Source organism: Setaria viridis, chromosome 8, assembly GCF_005286985.2.
Source record: "Setaria viridis chromosome 8, Setaria_viridis_v4.0, whole genome shotgun sequence".
NCBI classification, from domain to species: domain Eukaryota; kingdom Viridiplantae; phylum Streptophyta; class Magnoliopsida; order Poales; family Poaceae; genus Setaria; species Setaria viridis.
In genome coordinates, this window is record NC_048270.2 from 2,248,112 (window position 1) to 2,262,076 (window position 13,965).

Sequence of the window (13,965 nt, forward strand, 5' to 3'; positions counted from 1 at the left end):
CAGCTGGACTGTATAGAAAGGCAAAGCCAGTGGTAAAAGGAGTATAAAAGGCCTAAAGGATACACAAACTGCAGTTGCAATGATCGTTCTACAGGACGTGCCATCGAATGCATGCCAGTCTACGCTGACACAGATGAAATGCGGCAAATCCAAAGAAGATGCTGCTGCTTCACCTTCACTTCACCGGATGAGAACACTGTGTGCTTGCATCTTCCATGTCCAAACATAAGATGATTCTTTTTTTTTTTCGTTCACAAACATTTAAAAACTCAAGCCACTTATTAACTGAGAGAGAACGTTTGGTTTGGTGCTTGAGGATCTTTTTTTTCCCTAAGAAGAATAACACAGAAACTCCAATGTCGAGAGATTTAGCCCAACACGATAATAATTTTAGGCCTGATGCCCTTGTTGGGCTGGCCCTGCCTGGGGCAGACAATAATTTCAACTGGAAATCATCAGGCCTTTCTTCGGCCCGGCCCAAGATATGGATTTCCTCTTGATGGGCCCAAGCTGCAGGGCTAGTCATGTACTCCAGTCATCCCACGTCACTAGCAGCGTTCGGCAATCAAGCTTTTCTGACAACCTGCCACACTGCAAATCGAGGAATTTCATAATCAACTCTCCCTCGAACTTCCCGCGCCCCGCTGACTTCCCTTCAGTCAAACCCAAGATCCTGCCTGCTCCGTCGCCGGCACGCCCCCACGACCCACTCAGCCACTATCCCCCACAGCGTTTGCAACGCAGCGATCGAATGCGTACGCCGGCGGGCGGCGGATGGCTGCTGCAGCCGCGGGGCAGCAGCAGCAAGCTCACACAGCGGGCCATCAACAACATCAGGTTCACCCTGCTCTGCGCCTTCGTCACGTTCCTCGTCCTCCGCGGCACCGTCGGCGTCAACCGCCGCCTCGTCTACATCGCCGGCTCCGACCGCGCGCCGCCCGGCGCAAAGGCCACAGAGGACATCGAGCGCATCCTCCGCGAGATCCGCGCCGACTCCGACCCCGACCCCGAACCCAACGACGACGGCAACACATCGCCGTCGACCCGGGCAACGCGGTACTACGACCGCGGCAGCGCGTGGTCGACGGCGAACTACAGTCTGGGGCCCCGGGTCACGCGGTGGAACGCCAGGCGCCGGCGGTGGCTGCACCTGAACCCGGGGTTCCCGTCCCGCGATGCGCGCGGCAACCCGCGCGTCCTGCTCGTCACGGCCTCGCCGCCGGGGCCCTGCGACGACCCCGCCGGCGACCACTTCCTGCTCCGGGCGACTAAGAACAAGATCGACTACTGCCGCCTCCACGGCATCGAGCTCGCGCACATCACTGCGCGCCTCGACGGCGAGCTCACGGGCGGCTGGGCCAAGCTCCCGCTGCTGCGCCGCCTCATGCTCGCGCACCCGGAGGTGGAGTGGCTATGGTGGGTGGACGGCGACGCGCTCGTCACCGACATGGGGTTCGAGCTCCCACTCGCGCGCTACGAGGGCGCCCACCTCGTCGTCCACGGCAATTCCTACCTCCTCTTCCAGCTCCGCTCCTGGGTCGCCGTCAGCACCGGCAGCTTCCTGATCCGGAACTGCCAGTGGTCGCTGGAGCTGCTCGACGCCTGGGCCGTGATGGGGTCCAGAGGCCGCGCCCGCAACGACGCCGGCAAGCTGCTGACGGCGACCCTCCATGGACGGCCGGCGTTCGAGGCCGACGACCAGTCGGCGCTCATCCACCTGCTGATCACCGAGAAGGAGCGGTGGATGGAGAAGGTGTACCTCGAGAACGAGTACTACCTGCACGGCCACTGGTCGGGGCTCGTCGATCGGTACGAGCAGGCGATGGAGAAGCACCACCCGGGTTACGGCGACGACCGGTGGCCGTTCGTCACGCACTTCGTCGGATGCAAGCCTTGCGGCGGCGGCGTCGGCAGGTCAATCAGGAGCGGCGGCAATTCCAGTGACGAGTACCCGCTGGACCGGTGCGTCAGGGGAATGGAACGCGCCTTCAACTTCGCCGATAACCAGGTTCTCCGGCTGTACGGCTTCCGGCACGAGTCGCTGGCGAGCGCCGAGGTCAGGCGGGTGACGAACCGGTCGGCGAACCCGCTGGAGGCTAAGGAGGAGGCTATCTCTTTCTTGAAGAAACCCAAGGACCCGGATGTCAAGAGCCATGATGTACGCAGAAATCGAAAGCGCAAAGGAAAGAGAGACTCTGTTCTTGAAAGAATTCTGAAGAGGCTGGGATGGACGCCTGAGATTTGATAATTTTTTTAATGTTCTTGTATTTCAGTTTGCAGTAGCTAGAGCTAGCACACACAGCAACAAGAACATACAGCAAGTGATCTGCAGTTACTTGTTTGTTGTTTTAGTTCTGGGTTGAGTCAGGACTCAGGACAAATGAATTGGCGGAAGAGGTTCAAACATTGCTACGTTCAGAGTCTTCAGTAAATAGTACTAATTGAAGTCACGCTGACTCTGAAATCTCTGTCTAAAGTACTAATTGATCAGATTTCCCAGCTTTGACATAGCATAGATCTGCTGATGAAAATGATAGCACTACCAATTCTTCAGATAAAATATTTGCGCATTTGTTGTGCAAAGAGAACTGAAACGAAGCCACTCTGACGAGCATTAGTGCTACAACTCAAAATACTGTGTTTGAACCATACGTTTCTTGCCTGTTTCATTTTGACCTGAATCCTAAACAAAACAACTAGTACCAGCGAAATCTGAAGAATTGTTGTGTATTAGTGGCACAATTCACAGTCGCATTGTTTGAACCATGCATTTCTTGCCTATTTCGTATTGCTCTGAATCCAACTAAAAACATCGAACACACTTACTGCTTGCACTAGCTACTGCAAAACTGAAAGCCAAGAACAAACAAAGAACTCAGAAAAACTTGTAACTTTCAAGAACATAGTCTCCCTCTCTCTCCAACGAGGCCTACTAGACGCGCTGGAACTTGGCGTCCATCTTGAGCGCGGCCTCCTTGGCCTCGAGCGGGTTGGCCCTCGGGTCGGTGACCCTCCTGACCTTGGCGCTCACCAGCGACCGGTGCTGGAAGCCGTAGAGCCTGAGCACCTGGTTGTCGGCGAAGTTGAAGGCGCGCTCCATCCCCCTCAGGCACCGCTCCAGCGGGTAGTCCTCGTACCTCCCGCAGGTCTTGCACCCGACGAAGTGCGTGATGAACGGCCAGCGGTCGTCGCCGAGCCCCGGGTGGTGCTCCTCCATCATCTGCTCGTACCTGTCCACCAGCCCCGTCCAGAAGCCATGGAGGTAGAACTCCGTCTCGATTTGCACCTTCTCCATCCACTTGTCCTTCTGGATGAGCAGCAGGTGGATCAGCACCGACTGGTCGTCGGCCTCGAACGGTGGCCGGCCGGACAGGCTCGCCGTCAGCAGCTTCCCGGCCTCGATGCGGGACGGGCCTCTTGGGCCCATGGGCACCCACGCGTCAAGCAGGTCCAGCGACCACTGGCAGTTGCGGAGCAGGAAGATGCCGGCGTTGAGGGAGATCCAGGAGCGCTTCTCGAAGAGGAGGTCCGGGTAGCCGTGGACGACGAGGTTGCGGCCCTCGTAGCGGGAGAACGGGAGCTCGAAGGCCATGTCGGTGAAGATGGCGTCGCTGTCCATCCACCAGATCCACTCCACCTCCGGGTGCGCCAGCATGAGGCGGCGCACCAGCGGGATCTTGGACCAGTACCCCGTCAGCTCCGGGTCCAGGTGCGCCATGTTGTGCACGATGTCCATGCCGTGGAGCCGGCAGTAGTCGATCTTGTTCTTGATCGCCTTGAGGAGGTAGTGGTCGCCGGCGGGGTTGTCGCAGGGCCCCGGCGGCGAGCCGGTGACGAGCAGGACCTTCGGGTTGCCGCGCGCGTCGCGGGAAGGGAACTCCGGGTGCCGGGACAGCCACTCCTGGCGCTGGGAGTCCCAGTCGCTCACCTTGGGGCCCAGGCTGTACTCCTTCACCTTGATCAGCGTCGCCGACGGCGAGAACGAGAAGTTGCCGAAGCCGCCGGCCGTCACGTTACTGGGGGACGACGAGGAGGAGGAGCCGCCGTCCCCGACGAAGACTACGACCTCGTCGGGCTCGGAGTCGGAGCGGATCTCGGCGAGGATGCGCTCGATGTCCTCGACGACCTTGGCGTCGGCAGCGGCGCCGTCGGGGTCGCCGCTGTTGACGAGGAGGTTGAAGCCGGCGGTGCCGCGGAGGACAAGCACGGTGATGAAGCCGCAGAGGAGCGTGATCTTGATGTTGTTCATGGTCCGCTGCCGCTGCTTCTTGATGCTGCTCGCACGCATCCGCCCACCGCCGCCGGCCACCCCCATGCTGCTACCTCGCGGATGGATCTCTCGATCGTCGTTGGAAGCTGTGAGAGCTAGTGATTGATGGGGCTGTCGGGTGGAGTTAGATGTATAGGGAGGAGGGACAGGGTTTTGGACGAGCAGGAGCAGGCAGGAACGTTCGGTTCCAGGAGGTGGCACGTTTGTGTGCAGTGGAAGTCAGCGGGGGCGCGGGAACTACGAGGGAGGAGGTGAATACGAAATTGCTCGGATTTTGCAGAGAGGTACGGCAGGCGAGAGCACGATTCCCGTTCTGCATTACTATATGCTCACCGTCCCGTAGGGAGATGTCAGAATGTGACTATCGTGAGGTTCTGCATGCTGTGCTCTTTGTTGACTATAATTGGAGAGTGTGACAGTGTGTGCTTCTTCAACCGAGGGCTGTGCATGTAGCGATATTATTTACTATAGGGCTTCCTTTAAGATTTTAGTAGTAACGCAAATCTACCCTGGCTGTAAGATACTAGATATATAGGAGATTAATTGTTCTAAGGGGTAAAAAAGGGAGATTCTTCACCAAAGCCCTATTTCTGCAAAAATATAATTCACTCAACTTTGCACACTTGCTGAATTCTGCAGTATAGGAAGCAAGAACAAACCAAGAGTCGGATCTCTGCATCACAGAACAATAGTGTCAATGCAAAATTACTGTAACCAATAGTTGCAGGGGATGTCTCTTGTTATTATTATGTGGTTTTTGAGCCCTGTTTTCCTTAAAAACTATGGCAAAGATCTTGCCATCCTTTCGGAATAAAATAATAATTACAGTTGGCGTAGACTTCATGCTCTAGGCCGGTGTGACAGGTCTACCATTTCCATTGCTTGCATTCTGATCTCAGCTGGATAATCATTCACACACCCAATCCTTGGACCAGCCCCAGTGCTCCATTTCATGGACAACTTGTGCCCAAGCTGGTAAGATTTAGACTCGCTCTTGGATTTTATCCTCTCAAGAATTGCCTTCTGCGGGACATCAATGGCAGCTTTTGGGCTACGCAAACCACCTGATAAGGTTCTTTGGTATGTTAGCTTGGCTTGTTCTTCAGGAGCATCCTTGCCTTCATCACCTTCCATTGTGTTTGGAGAGAGAACCACTTGTGGGGTATTGGCAGAAACGACAATGTTCTGTGTATCGTTAGGCGTTGGATCGTCGCAGCAGTCATCTTTGGTGAATGGACGTGCCTGAATGGTCAAAACTAGCTCCTTATGAGAAAACCCATCTATGACAACATATGTAAATCTGATATTGTGATGACTATATTGGTCTACCTTGATTTCTTTGAGATCAACCCCACTCTCTTCAAGGAATTTCATGAAATTGACGAGGTTCTCCATGCTTGGCTTGTAATGACCACTGTAGGTCACGATGGACTTATCCAAAAATAATAAAAAAATAGAAAAACATGAGAGCAGGACAAATCAAAGTATGGAATAATACTATCTTTTGCTCTAGGCAGAAATACAAGGGGTCAACAAAATCCATGGCCGTCGCAATTAACTTCCATGGTGGTTGTTTCAAGATAAGTAACTAACTTGATGGGTAGGACTATAGTAGATACAAAAGTATACATTTTGCTATGCTAACTCCACAAGTCACAAACATATTTATAAATAAGATCAAACTTTTGATATGTATTGAACATTTATCCTTGAAAACAGATGTATCTCTGAATTCTTGTTTTTAAATTTGTATAATAGTGAATTAATTAAGGGATCATCAACTGTTGGACAAAAACATATATATTCGGCTTGGTCATAAATTTAGAATTAATGAACAACATAAGCAAGAATACTAAGGATTTTTTTACAAATAAAAACAAAGTGTTTTTTTACCAAGAAAGTAAAAAAAAGCACCACATCAAACAGTGATGTCACAGTGGGGCATACAACAATACCTTGATCACTCCATTTTCTGCTGTAAGTTTTCCAGCAGCTATGATAGCACCTCCTGCTAAAAAGCTAGAGTGCTGAAATACACCTTTCTCCTTCTGGATGAATAAATCAGGTTATAGAAATATATATTGGCCTAATCATAAGCTAAAAGAATTGCTATAATATTGTTTCTAGAGCATTGCAAGTATGGAAGTCGTTGAAAAAGTAAACAAGGTACCTTGCCAGAATAAAGTTTTCTTGCTGTGCTCATTACAAAAATCCACTCAGCTTCTTCAGGACCTTGGCTTGTATCAAGTGGTTCTCCAGATTGCTTATGGATAACCTTTCCCTCATTAATGATGTATTCATAGAGCTCATGCTCTCGCTGTAGAACATAGGGAACTTAATAGAACTTACTTCATACATAGTAGTAGTATGTTTAGTAGAAACCGAATGAAGAGCTTGTCTAACAAAGAATTCCTTTTTTCCAATTTAGCAGTGTGCCGTGTTTAAAGTCAAATGCATTTTTGCATAGTCATAACTAATGAGAAAAAACAAATAAGTAGCATGAACAAAAGTAGGTCAGGTCATGGCAGATGATATTCACGTTTCATTTAAAACAATAATTGATATTTGAGGCTATGTAAAAATACAGCATATCAACAATTTTATTATTAATAAAAATATTACAAAAATATGCAACACATATTTGAACAGGGAAAAAATATCTTTGAAAAGGTGAACTTATCTTTACATAACAACAATAGTGGCATTTAATAAAAAAAAGCATCATATAACTAAATTGAGGTTTTATGGGTAAAGTGTCAAGCCCTTATACAAACTCTTCTCGCAATATTTTGATACCGATATATGGCACGATTTATGGATAAAGATAGCCTGAACATATATTTCTTACAGGACCGAGGTATTTTATGCATTGCTTCTTAAGCAGAGTTCTTGGACACTCAGGGAGATCAATATATTTTCCATTCCCAACATCAAGCCTGCAAATGGAAGCGGACTTGCTAAAATTGCCATGCAATCGAACTAACATCTTAAATTGCTCAAAAGTTTTTCAATATGCACATATATATTATCATATGTTATGCCAACTGCATCAACTTGTTCTATTACGAAAATATGCAAATGCAGTATGTTCTCACCAATAGAAGAAGGGCTGGCTGGCTTGGCTTTGGCACCAAAAATCATAGTAGAAGTGCAGGTTGTGCCCAGACCGATGTTGTGGATCGATCTACAAAGCAACCAGTGGATATATTATATATTATTATAGCGCTACCGTTGAGAGTGTTGAATATGCTGAAAGTGGCATCTTTTAACCCACATGCAGTTACAATGAAAAATCCTAAGAGTAATTAATATTGAATTAAAAGTAGTGGTAGTGGATTGGTACTAGTTATACTCACAGCCTCGAGCCAGTGCTGTGAAGCCAACTTGAGAGCCTTGCTATCTCTAGAGAGACCTTGACCAACCTGGGTCAATCACATAAATATATGACAAAGAGAGCGATGTCGGAGAAGTCAAAACAAAATGAGATTTCCCAGCATAATGAACATTTGTGAAGTATAGCGATTGAAACCTTAGATGCTTTGAGGCTAACTCGATTCCAATGTGATGCTACACTCTTAGGCTTGGGTTCAACGAAGGAGATAGTGCTATGGTTGAGCCGTGCAAAGTTCAGCGCTTGCCACCTTCATTCATCCAAACTCAAACCCTATTATTGTTTTATCAAAACTTATTTGGACACGCATCAAGGAGAATCAATTTAGTTTTTCTTTGGGACCTTGCATTCTCCATGAACTCCAAATAATACATAGTATCAAGAACCAAAACAAGATAAGTGGTAGGGAAAAGTTACAGGAAAAAATATCTTCCAAAGTAGCAAATTAAAATGGCCTACATAATTAATCACTTAGAGCACCAATGTACTAAAACACGTAAAAATTTTAAACCAACTTAAGTTTATAATTGGATTCAAGAAGACAAAGCTATACTATATTCTAACCAAGGCTAGCTAATTATAAAAATGATGACCACATGGATTTTGGTTACCCTGGGAACCTTGCAATGATGTTGTAAAATATGGATACATAAGCTAGCAGGTATCAAAGGATCCATAGTTGGGATTATAAATCCCAAGTCTAGGCTATAGATTCTCTTTTTGTTGTCAACCACATAAAACTCAAACACGTTAAATATCTTTGCATCATCATCTTCAATTTGGTCATGTCCGAACATGCAAAGTATTTGTTAAAATTGTAGTGAATTTTTAAATAAATTGTCCTTTTTCTCATATTTTTGCTATACCTTAATAGAGATGTTTTGCTGCTTTTTGAAATTTACTCCCTCCGTCTTGAAATATAAGGATTTTTATTTGTTCTAAGTCAAATTACTCTAAGTTTGATCATCTAACACATTAAATAAGTAAATTATAAAAATATATTTCGTAATGAATCTAATTATGCTCATTTGATACGTTAAATATTATTGCTCTTTTCTACAATTTGGTAAGTTTGATCATCTAACACATTAAATAAGTAAATTATGAAAATATATTTTGTAATGAATCTAATTATGCTCCTTCGACTACAATTTGGTCAAATTAACATTAGTTTGACTTATTAGAACAAACCAAAATACCTTGCAATTCAGAATGGAGGGAGTATATATTTTGTTAAAATTACAATATTTTTTTAATTCTAGGTTACTGCTATGCTGTTGAATATGTTTACTCAAGCTTATAAAAGGTGAGGGAATTAGAGTTGGTGAATTAGTGCTGCTAATTGAAATTGTGCACGTATATATATGTATTTTACAATAAGATTCAATCGAACAAACCTGGAGAAATTCGCTTCAAAAAAACAAACCTGGAGAAATCTCACCCAGGGAAACTAAGAAAGAGCAGAGGAGAGGAGTCGTCTATAAAAAAGAAGAGGTAAAGCAGAGGAAGAGAGAAAGGAAAGGGCAAAAGTGGTGTGGGGTCTCGTTACCAGAGCTCTTCTACAACGACGGCGGAATCGGCGAGCTTCCGCCTGGTCCGGTAGCCACGGTACGCCTTCTGCAGCTTGGTCGCCGCCGCGTCATCCATGCTGCCGCCGTTTCCCGCAACCGGGCACCTCGGAGAATCCGCAGCGCCGAAGCCGGCCGGAGGGAAAGCCGCCTCCGTCTCCAGCTTCTGATTTCTATGAAGACCGAGCAAGCAGTTTTAGCTTGGTCGCGAGGCAGAGGATGACTGCAGCTAGCCTTCACGAGTAGGCGCAGGAAAGCATCCCATTCCCGTTCGCCTTTAGACTAAGACTACTATAATCCTGGTAACAAGAAGTATACCACGCATTCTGCGCATGCAATTGTTAATTCTCTTTTGAAGGAGCCCTCACCAGAATTAACAATAATGGCATATGGTTCGTTATCAAAAGAAGAAGATGACCCCGACCGAGGCCAGTCGTAGGCTGTGTAGGTATTTCAGAGCTGTCATTCTTGCGCATCATCGTCTCCACGAGAGAGGAGCACTAGTGATGGTCTGGTGTCATGTTCCCGGAACGGTTCCTGCGCCGTAGCAGACGGGCGCCTCTCGTGCACGTCTTCCCAGCCGGGCGTACGTAGCATGTGCCATGATGTGTTGATGGTGGCGAATTGGCGATCTGTCCATGTTGTTGGTCGCCGGCAGGTGAACCCGCTGCACGGGTGATTCATTGGGTTGCATGATCAGTGCTATCCTTGTGGTAAGATATTAGACATAGGAGATTCATTGCTTCATCAAGATTAAAAAAAGGATATTCCTTCACAAAAGCGCTATTTGTGCAACAATGTAAGTCAGACAAGAAACTGCTGAATTCTAGCTAGGAATTAAGCAAGAACAAACCAAGAGTCCGACCTTTTCACTTTTGCAATACAGAAATATCAACGCAAAGCTACAGTAAAAACTCATCCCTCGTGGAGGACTTGCTCCAAGGTATTGCAGTAAAAAGAATTTTTTCGCAAGCTGCAGGATCGAAAAAAGACCAAAGGCCGGATACCCATGACTTGCTCTGAAACTAGCCACATGCAAGGGGCCTTTTTTGTGAGATTCAGTGTCACACCCCAAAATTTTTATTTTGGGCTGTGAATAAACAAAATCAATAAAATCAGTTTTTTTCTTATTTATAAAATATTCCAACAATTAGTTAATAGCACAACACTTAATTATATGAAATAAATAGTTTCTAAATTAAACAAAATAGTCAATATAGGTTATATATTTTTGTTTGGCTCACGGGTCATGCCAAATAGTTTGCATCTGGGGTTTCTTGTTTGGAAAGTGTATTTCAAAATTCGATAGAAGTTCATTTCAACATAATTTGAGTTAGATTAAATCCTAAACACCATTTGGACCGGCTCACTCTTTGTTTCTTCCTTCCTCTTCTTTTCTTTTTGCTTTTCGGAACCGAAACCGAACCATTCATTCTCTCCAACAGGACCGAGCTCAGATTCAGCACAAACCGCCAGCCCGACAAGCTCCTTCTTCTCTCTTGCTCGGCGCGGCAACAGCCTGCATGGAACCACTGCCCTCGCCGCAAACAGCAAGCATCAGGTGGATCCCGAACATCTCTAGTGGTATCATCTAGGTTTCTGAACTCTCAAAATGCATTATTGGATTATGAACTTATCTTAGGGCGATGTCATCATCTAGATTCCCAAACTCTCAAAATGTATTTGAAGTCCCTGAACTTTTCTCAGGGTGTTATCCAAGTCCCCAATAAAGTCTCAAACTGCATTTTCGGTCCGAAATCTTGTCAGGTGCTAAGCATGAGAGGATGGTGGAGCAGGAGGCTAGTGACGATGGTGTAGGAGTTGGAGGATGACTAGGGGCTAAGATCTGGCTGGTGCATAGGCTCAGGCATGGGTCTTGCAACCAGAAGGTGAGGTTTGTTGCAGTGTCGCCGATGCTTGATTGCTGGAGCTAGGACACAGTAGCCTGGGCAGGAGAGAAAACATCACGGTGGCAGGAAGGGGCGAGATCTATCATGAGAACTAGGAGTCCTAATCTTTCCCTCCGTTTGGTTTAGTAATGACGTTATGAGTTTAAGGATCTAAAAAGGTATTTAGAGAGTTTAACGGCTCCGGATGACATTTCGGGAGAAATGTGGAATCTAGAAATTTATTTTAAGAATTTAGATATCTAGATGGTACCTTGGGATAAGTTTAGCACCTTAAAATATATTTTGAGTGTTTAGAGACCTAAATAACACAGTAACAGTAAGACAGGTTCAGGAACCACCCATGCATTTTGCCAACCTCACTAATAGCTCATATGTTAGAGTCTTAATTAGACCACCCTTACAGAAATTCTCGGACTTCGCGCAACTGCTTTACGTAGGAGCAGCTCTAAGTATAATATAGTAAAACCATAAATGACGATACATAGGAACAACAAAATGAAATTAGTCACAAGCTTAGTGATAACTTTATCCTGCACGCACTGAGTGAATCATGGCAGAAAAAAGTCATTAGAGAGATGCTCCCTCTGCCTGAAATCTAAGATATTGTGGTTAGCATAAGTTTGATCAAATTTATAAAAAAAAATCTCATCGTAGGCACACCGACGTATAACAGCGCCTCATTCATGCACGCCACCAGCATACATCACATCACATTTTATTGGTTAGTTATACGCCGGCGTGCCTGCGATGAGATCCTTTTTTCTATAAATTTGGTCAAACGTAGGCTAACTAAAGTCTACAGCACGTACAACTGCCACAAAGTCTACAGCGTTCCACGTGCTCCATCGACCGATCGATGATTCAAAGTATCTTAGTATCACGCATGGCGGTTTGATGCATGCGATACATGTACAGCGTACTAGTGCTATTCTGTCAAGAGTTAGGCGCTAGGTCCATGACTCCAGCGGCCAATCCAGTCTCCAGGCGATCACGGCCCCATGCCCAGCCCAGGCCAGCCTTGCACTAGGTTTTGTTGCAAGTAGTCTCCAGGTCCACAAACTGGAAATGCTAGCAGGTAGTCGTAAGCATGAAACACTAGCGTGCAGGGTATAGCCAGGAACTCATTTTTTTTTCATTGTTAGGGGAACCAGCAATAGTATTTTTTTTGAATTTGGTTCAATTCAAAAAATTTCAGTGGAAAATCGGAAACCATAGGGAATCCAAGCCCCTGCCCCCCTCCCTCCACCACTGAAAACTTGTGCATCGTCGTCGTTTTAATTTGGAGCCGATGGAGAGATCAGATGTCAAGGAGGACACGCTCCATGGGTGGAAACTTTGGCTTCATCGGTGTACGATAACCCCGGAGAGACACTTGCAACCTGACTGGCTTGCGTGCACACGCTGCTAGGCGGCTACGCTAGGCCAATGCAGACACTAGCTTCTGCCGAGCGATCACCCTGCATGCCCGCTGGCCTATAAATACCAGGTATCGGCAAACTTGAAGCAGGCACACAAACACACACGGTTGGGATTTGGGAACACAGCTAGGTAGCGATGGCATCCAACAAGTCCTCCATAGCTTCCCCTGCTCTCATGTTCCTAGCCGTGGCAGCACTCATATTGGCCACTTCTGTGCGGGCCCAGACACCCGCTCCTACGCCGGCACCGACTCCAGCTCCAGCGCCGGTGCCGGCCCCTACACCTACGCCTACTCCAGCACCAACCCCGGCTCCGACGCCTGCACCGACGCCAGCACCCACTCCAGCTCCGACGCCTGCACCGACTCCAGCTCCGACGCCAGCTCCGACGCCAGCACCCACTCCAGCTCCGACGCCAGCACCTGTGCCCACGCCTGCCCCGGCACCATCCCAAGGTCCTTGTCCTTCTGGCTTCCCTAACCTCGCCGCGCTTGTATTAGCGAAGCCGGTGTACCTTAGACGCGGTATCGTCCTGACTCTCTTCCCTAAGCCGGTCCCCCAAGGCACCAGCACCAAAGTATGCGTGTGCTTTCCCTCTACTAACATCACCATCGTCGGCCTCGTCAAGCCCAACTTGGCTGGCCCCTACACATGCGTGCGTGGGCAGAGCCTGAACGTACTTCCATGAGAATGCGTACGCACGACCCAAAATGTGCCGCATGTATATGCATGCGATCATGTCCGCGTGCGTCCAATTAACTACTCGTATACGTACTATATACATACATACACTATAGAATAACGAGCTCATCCTGCTGTATGCGAATGCATGCGCCGTATCTGCATGCGGATGAGATTGAGATCTACAGATGCATGTAACGTGTGTGAAATGCATGTTCGTGTAATCATGTTGTGTTTTGTACGTGTGCTCACCAAATACATATATTTATTGGAAGAATCTATATTGATTAAATGCTTTCATTATTACTTCTCCTGTCAAGTATTTTTCACGCTACTACGTGTCCTGCAGTTGTTATACATGTTCGAATTCGATCATAAGATGATATGCAACATAAAGGTCGATGTATCACTCAATGATATGCAACATAAAGATCGATGCACTTCGTGCTACTACTTATTTATCGCTGTTGACTTTTTACCACGATGTTTGATTATTTGTCTTATTCAAAAATTTAATGCAAATATACAAAAAGATCAGTCATGCTTACAATATCATTGCTGATAATTAATTACAAACTAAACAAACACTACGTACATATTTTTTGAATAAGATGAATAGTCAAACACCATGATCAGAAGTCAACATCGACAAATATTTCGATACGGAGGAAATACCAAGTAAGAAAATATTTGCATCAGCCTTCTCGCATATGAAGTATGCCTCCAT

At 46.9% G+C, this 13,965-nt stretch overlaps 4 protein-coding genes across 4 annotated transcripts; 2 read left to right on the forward strand and 2 right to left on the reverse strand.

Moving 5' to 3' along the window:
* Positions 1-583: 583 nt before the first annotated feature.
* LOC117866435 (probable glycosyltransferase 3) lies at positions 584-2,627 on the forward strand. The gene has a single exon (XM_034750641.2). The coding sequence runs from the start codon at positions 752-754 to the stop codon at positions 2,243-2,245; it is 1,494 nt and encodes a 497-aa protein (XP_034606532.1). The 5' UTR covers positions 584-751; the 3' UTR covers positions 2,246-2,627.
* Positions 2,628-2,713: 86 nt separating this feature from the next.
* LOC117866925 (probable glycosyltransferase 3) lies at positions 2,714-4,718 on the reverse strand. Its single transcript, XM_034751224.2, has one exon. The coding sequence runs from the start codon at positions 4,313-4,315 to the stop codon at positions 2,933-2,935; it is 1,383 nt and encodes a 460-aa protein (XP_034607115.1). The 5' UTR covers positions 4,316-4,718; the 3' UTR covers positions 2,714-2,932.
* A 246-nt stretch (positions 4,719-4,964) lies between these two features.
* Positions 4,965-9,596, reverse strand: LOC117866922 (IQ domain-containing protein IQM3). The gene is made up of 9 exons (XM_034751219.2): positions 9,211-9,596; positions 7,800-7,911; positions 7,627-7,692; positions 7,366-7,454; positions 7,119-7,206; positions 6,441-6,587; positions 6,226-6,318; positions 5,600-5,701; positions 4,965-5,512 (listed from the first exon to the last, which is right to left on the reverse strand). The coding sequence occupies exons 1-9, from the start codon at positions 9,306-9,308 to the stop codon at positions 5,111-5,113; spliced, it is 1,197 nt and encodes a 398-aa protein (XP_034607110.1). The 5' UTR covers positions 9,309-9,596; the 3' UTR covers positions 4,965-5,110.
* Positions 9,597-12,639: 3,043 nt separating this feature from the next.
* LOC117833561 (uncharacterized) lies at positions 12,640-13,544 on the forward strand. Its single transcript, XM_034713114.1, has one exon. It carries the CDS (start codon positions 12,694-12,696, stop codon positions 13,243-13,245), a length of 552 nt encoding a protein of 183 aa, XP_034569005.1. The 5' UTR covers positions 12,640-12,693; the 3' UTR covers positions 13,246-13,544.
* The last annotated feature ends 421 nt before the right edge of the window (positions 13,545-13,965 follow it).

Coding starts and splice junctions, on each gene's coding strand:
- LOC117866435 (XM_034750641.2), top strand. CDS start 752: ATGCGTACGCCGGCGGGCGGCGGATGGCTGCTGCAGCCGCGGGGCAGC.
- LOC117866925 (XM_034751224.2), bottom strand. CDS start 4,315: ATGGGGGTGGCCGGCGGCGGTGGGCGGATGCGTGCGAGCAGCATCAAG.
- LOC117866922 (XM_034751219.2), bottom strand. CDS start 9,308: ATGGATGACGCGGCGGCGACCAAGCTGCAGAAGGCGTACCGTGGCTAC. Junction 7,912..9,210: donor GTCGTTGTAGAAGAGCTCTG/GTAACGAGACCC, acceptor GGATGAATGAAG/GTGGCAAGCGCTGAACTTTG. Junction 7,455..7,626: donor CACAGCACTGGCTCGAGGCT/GTGAGTATAACT, acceptor GTTGCTTTGTAG/ATCGATCCACAACATCGGTC.
- LOC117833561 (XM_034713114.1), top strand. CDS start 12,694: ATGGCATCCAACAAGTCCTCCATAGCTTCCCCTGCTCTCATGTTCCTA.